Source organism: Miscanthus floridulus, chromosome 17, assembly GCF_019320115.1.
Source record: "Miscanthus floridulus cultivar M001 chromosome 17, ASM1932011v1, whole genome shotgun sequence".
NCBI lineage: Eukaryota > Viridiplantae > Streptophyta > Magnoliopsida > Poales > Poaceae > Miscanthus > Miscanthus floridulus.
In genome coordinates, this window is record NC_089596.1 from 29,521,203 (window position 1) to 29,527,202 (window position 6,000).

Sequence of the window (6,000 nt, forward strand, 5' to 3'; positions counted from 1 at the left end):
GGCTCTTCACGGGCCATGTGGGCTTTAGAAAAGGTTCGTCATAATAGGTCTGACCCATGGATGGCACAACGCTACTAGACTGTCAACCGGGCCCGTTCTTAACATGAGAATTTTTGCTAAATGCTACGAAAATTCCTCTAAAAATACTACTTGTGTGAAAGATACTCCAACTTATTTGTAAACTGCCACACTCAACTTATTTGTAAACTGCCAGAAAAGACCATTCTCTATTTAAAGTGCCTAAAATTTAACCAAATATATAGGTTAAAATATTAATAAATATAACATCAAATATGCATACTATAAAAATATATTTTATGATAAATATAATGGTTCCTATTTTATATAATGAATATTGATGTTTTTTATATAAAATTAGTCGAACTTAAGACACTTTAAGTTTGGTATCGTGCTACAATTGATAGAGTTATATTTTTTTCTAGAAGTAATTTCTATTTTAGGAAAAAGTCTATTTAACCCCTCCACCTATCAATCATGGTCTACTTCACCCCCCAAACTATAAAACCATCTATTTTACCCCCCTGAACTTTTCAAAACCGTCTATTTTACCCCCCCCGGGTGGTTTTCGACGGTGGTTTTGCTACAGTAACGGTGGTTTGCTACGCTACCTGTGGTTTCACCTTTTTCTTTTTTTTATTTATTTTCGCTGAATCTTTGAAAAATCATAGTAAATCATAGAAAAATCATAAAATAGAAAATCCAATTTTGTTGGACTCCACATGAGTAGATCTACATAATTAACATATAATGTGGTGTGCTTTAGTACAAATGTTTTGCTGTACCTTTAGATTAATCGGAAAATCTAATTTTGTCTGTAGTTAATTGGAATTTATCTATAACTAAGTTATACATGGTCCAATGAGTACGAAATTTTTACTATAGTTTAAGCATACAATAATTAGCCTACCATAAAAATTTCACCATAATTGGACCACAGAAGCTACAGCTATGAATTGTTCCAATTAATTACAGACAAAATTGGATTTTCCAATTAATCTAAAACTACAGCAAAAATTTTGTACTAAAGCATATCATATTATATGTTCATTGTGTAGATCTACTCATGTGGAGTCCAACAAAATTAGATTTTCCATTGTATAATTTTTATGTGATTTACTATGATTTTTTAAAGATTCACTAGGAATAAATAAAAAAGAAAAAGACAAAACACCATCACTGTAGCAAAACAACTGTTACTGTAGCAAAACCACCATTGAAAACCGCCAGGGGAGTAAAATAGACGGTTTTAAAAAGTTCAGGGGGTAAAATAGACGGTTTCATAGTTTAGAGTGTAAAGTAGACTATGGTTAATAGGTGAGGGTTAAGTAGACTTTTCCCTTCTATTTTATGACCCGACTTCATTCCCGGAACGAAACGCAAATTGTGCTCTACAGAGTCTGCCAAACTGAAGTTTCTGCCACCAAATTCTTGTCGATCACATGTCTCCAGAAACATACTCGTATAAGGGGGTGTTTGGTTGTCTCTTTAAATTTTAGGCGCTGTCTTATTGGATGTTTGGACACATGCATAGAGTATTAAATATAGACTAATTACAAAATTAATTACATAGTTTACGACTAATTTACGAGACGAATCTTTTGAGCCTAATTAGTCCATGATTTGACAATATTTTACTACAGTAAACATGTGCTAATGACGGATTATTAGGCTTAAAAATTTCGTCTCGTGGAGTACTGACGAATTATGTAATTTGTTTTTTTATTAGTATCCAAACACCCCATACAACATCCTTTCAATACACCTTCTAAATTTTAGTAACCGGATCAAACACCCCTAAATCCAAATGATCCAACCTCACAAACAGTGCAACCTGTAGCAAACAGACAACAACCATTGATGTACCTGTGTCTGCTCCTGCCCTGCATCATTGCTCAGCGTTAGATCATTGCAAAATTTAGGCTGCGTAGGCACGGACATCTCTGAGTGGAACAACTAGCATCATGTTCGCTTGAACAGGGCGTACAATCTTGCAATAAGCTAGATATTTTTTTAAGCCTGGGGAGTAGCATTTATACCCTATAAATTACACTCACACCATCACACATACGCACACCCATAGAACCTATACACCTGAAGCGTTTCTGAAAATCACCGAAGCCACATGAGCCTTATAGAGAACAAGCATGTCATAGTCCTATTATAGCACCACACGAGCCATTTTTTTTAGCCTGGATAGTGTACAAAAAGTACCATCTATACTCTACATACCACACTCACACCACCACACATACGCACACCCCTAAAACCTATACACCAAGCGTCCTTCTGGAGATTACCGAAGCCACACAAGCCTCGTAGAGGACAGACACGTCGTAGTCTTATTGTAGCGCCACGCGAATGTCCAGAACCTGGAAATATTCAGGGAAAAATCAGGGAAAAACCCCGGTGCCACACCCGGCCGATCCGCAACTGGGATTCGAACGCGAGAGGGTGGCCTCCACGACAGGAGCGCTCACCACTGCACTACAAGCACATTGACGCAATAAGCCGAGTTTTTTAGCCTAGGACTCCTAGCATATAAGGAGTAGCATTTATACTCTACAAATCACACTCACACCACCACACATACGTCAAGCGTCCTTTTAGAGATTACCGAAACCACACGAGCCTTATAGAAGACGGGCACGTCATAGCCCTATTGTAGGGCCACATGAGCCGGATTTTTTTTTAACCTAGACTCCTAGTGTACAAGAAGTAACATCTGTACTCTACAAATCACACTCACACTACCACACATACACACCCCTAAAATCTATACACCTCAAATGTCCTTCTAAGATCACCGAAATCACACAAGCCTCATAGAGAACGAACATGTCATAGTCCCATTGTAGCGACACGTGAATGCCCATAACCTCGATATATTCAGGGAAAACCCCCGGTGCCACACCCCCGGCCTCGAGAGTAGAAACGGCAGATTTCGCAAAGCAGCTCAATGCCATTATCAAAAAATGTTATTGCAACTTACAGCACGCAAACATCTTCATTGCTGCTCAGGAAGAAACCAAAGAAATGGAATGAAAATTGGGGAACTTGCATTGCCAATAGCCTCAGGGCCAAAATTACAGTGCTAACGGCAGGCAAGCTCTCCGTTCTAAAGGCCGAGAGGTCATGTCTCGGCAAATTCTAGATGGAACCTCAGTTCTAATAAAATGACCAATGCCACCGAATGTCCAAATGCTGGAATATAACTTACAAAACCAGCAAACCCGATGATGGCGGTTGTGAAAACTGCGACAATTGACATTATTGATCAGCTACACTGGCTCGCGGGATTCAGGGGTAGTGGACGTCAACTCGGGCAGCCAGCACAACCAGCTCAGCGATGAATATGTCATCGTTGAAGGAAGATGATGAGCCAGCCGAGCTAAGGGAGGACACAGCTGTTGTGATGTTCTCTTCCTCTTCAGTAAGGCCTTCCTGATCCCTGCAGTTCCTACTGCAGAATGCCTTCTCACCACTGCAAAAGACATTCGGCAAATTGTTCAGTGTTCTTGGTTCTTTCTATGATTATGGAACATAACAGATGAAGATGCTGCTATGCAAATGCTACCCGTTTTATTTACACTGAATTCTTTGTGTCGAGAAATGCAATGCAAAACTGAATCATAAGTCAGATTCTTCAATCAGTCTATCCAGTTCAGGATGCTTGTCTACCAATCAATAACACATTCAGATGCAGAATATATGACAAATAGCACATTCAGATGAAAAACATATGAAAATTCTCAAAGAGAAACCACATCACAGATGAATAACAATCATTAGTTTGGATTCACTGTCGTCATAACAAAAGGTTGACGAGATCGCGTCAACATACCGATAAATGCAGGAGTCATTGCCATCCAGCTTCTTCTTGCAAGAGACGCAGGAGCTCAAGAACTCCTCGCCAGGCTCGCCGTCATCGAAGCACTTGACCAGCCAGTAGGACTCTGCTCCTTCCTTGACTTCCATGGCGTCCACGCCATCACCAAGAGTGCAGGGCTCCAAGATGCAGTCCCCAAAGATGCGAGTGGTCTTCGGGTTCGGACCATGCGCGATGATGCAGGTGTAGTCCTCCGACTGCTCCGCCTCCGTCGCGGACACGGACCCGACGTACCGGCGCGGGCCGCCGATGGACGCCGGCAGGGAGCCCGGCGCGGGGAACTTGCCAAGATCGGCATGGTGGCTGCTCGCGCCGGGCGGAGCGCCGCCGAGCACGGTGACCTCTGGACCAGACTTCACATCCCCGTAGGACCGGCTGCACGGCACCGGATTGCAGCTGGCGGCGGCGGTCCCCACATTCCCGAGCTCCAGGGACGCGTGGGCGCAGTCTCTCGGCTGGGTGGTGGTGAGGGGCTTGGCGAGGCGTTGCGGCAGCTTGAACGGCTGCCGCGCCTGGGGCCCGAACAGGCGGTTGTTGGAGGCCGCGGCGGGTTCGGCGAGGGCGTCGTCGTCGACGAGGCCGCCGAGGCCGAGGCGGTGCGAGTCCCAGCTCCTGGTCCTGGGCGAGCGCGGCGAGCGGAGCAACGAACCGCCGAGCGCGGCGAAGGGCGCCCTGAGGTCGAGCGGCGACGTCGGGCTGCGCGCCGCCGTCGGCGAGTCGCAATCCGGCGCGGCGCGGCACCTGGGCGGCCCGCCGAGACCGACCAGCAGCCTGGGCACGGCGAAGAGCCGCGGCCTCCCTGCGCCCACGCCCACGCCGGCGCCGGAGCCGTCGTCCGCCGCCACCCTCCTGAGCAGCATTCTCGCGCGCGTGCGTCAGCTCCTGGAGAGCACGCGAGCGGAACAGAGATCAGTCCGGCCCTGGCCCGTCCTCCAGAATAATCAGGGGGCACCGAGAGGCGAAGCGAAGCGAAAATCTAAACCGCCCGCTACGAAACGCCAAAAATCAGTGCCAGCCAGCACGAGCCAAGAAGCGCCGGAAACTCCCGGACCAGCACGAGAACAAGGCGGCGCAAGAGGACAAGGCGAATGGCAACGGGGAGATAAAGCCGGATGAGGAGGAATCTCTCATCGCCAACTTGCGATTGCGAGCAAGAAAACTGTCAAGAAAAGCAGAGACGTCGCCCCACCCCACCTGATCAGCTGCTCCGTTGCTGTTCCCTTCCCGTCCTCGCCCTTCTCCCTCTTGCGGCTTCCCTCTCTACCGCAATGCTGGAGGGGAGAGACGGAGAGGAAGGAGGAGCGGAGGTGGTAAAATGCCACTGCGTCACTGCCCCCGCTGCTCAATGCCTCTCTTGCATTCCTCCCCTCTCTGGCTCTCTCTCGCTTTGGCGTGCAGCGCATCAAAAACCGGAGCAGGGGAGGCAGAAGAGAGCAGTGAGGTGACGGGTGGTGGGCTGCCTGCGGCTGCGCCTGCGCCTGCGCCTGGGATTGCTTCTGAAATACTCCACCACCACCTCCTCCGCGCCCTCGCTCCGCCCATTCATGATAAAGCCGAGGGTGCAGTAGGCTTGCTAGGCACGCTCCATAGGCCGGCGGAGCTACGCACGCTACGCGTACGGTATGAACACGGCCGGCAGAGCTGCTCCTGTACTGTGCTCCCTTCCTACTTAAAAAAAAGAAGTCGTTTTGATACGGCTTAGATCAAATATTAGAAATATAAATTATAAATAATTTTTAAATTGTTGAGTTAAAAAATGTACAAAATCATACGTATAGATTTATTTTAAAAAATATTTTCATAAAAAATTATATATATTACTTTTTAATAAATATCTTTATAAAAATAAATAATCAAATGTACGTTTTGAAAACCGTGTTCCTGTAAAAAAAACTTATTTTTTTAAGTACAGATGAAGTACGTACGTACGAGCCTCTGCACCCATTTGACCAGAGCGCAAATGACATTACCACCGTCCACTTCCCTCCCTGTGCTGTGACCACGGTCCACTCCACGGGCGCGGAGGCATTTTGGACGGCCGCGATGGCAGGAAAAGGAACGATCTGACGGTGCAGGAACGGGACGCGTAGCCT

At 46.4% G+C, this 6,000-nt stretch overlaps 1 protein-coding gene across 2 annotated transcripts; it reads right to left on the reverse strand.

Moving 5' to 3' along the window:
• Positions 1-2,978: 2,978 nt before the first annotated feature.
• LOC136518185 (FCS-Like Zinc finger 10-like) lies at positions 2,979-5,400 on the reverse strand. 2 transcript variants are annotated; one of them, XM_066511846.1, is made up of 3 exons: positions 5,102-5,400; positions 3,863-4,789; positions 2,979-3,502 (listed from the first exon to the last, which is right to left on the reverse strand). In XM_066511846.1, the coding sequence occupies exons 2-3, from the start codon at positions 4,765-4,767 to the stop codon at positions 3,319-3,321; spliced, it is 1,089 nt and encodes a 362-aa protein (XP_066367943.1). In that variant the 5' UTR covers positions 4,768-4,789; positions 5,102-5,400; the 3' UTR covers positions 2,979-3,318. The 2 variants fall into 2 exon arrangements, with proteins under 2 accessions (XP_066367943.1, XP_066367944.1); XM_066511847.1 differs by lacking the exon at positions 5,102-5,400 and having other exon boundaries at positions 3,863-5,037.
• Positions 5,401-6,000: the final 600 nt, after the last annotated feature.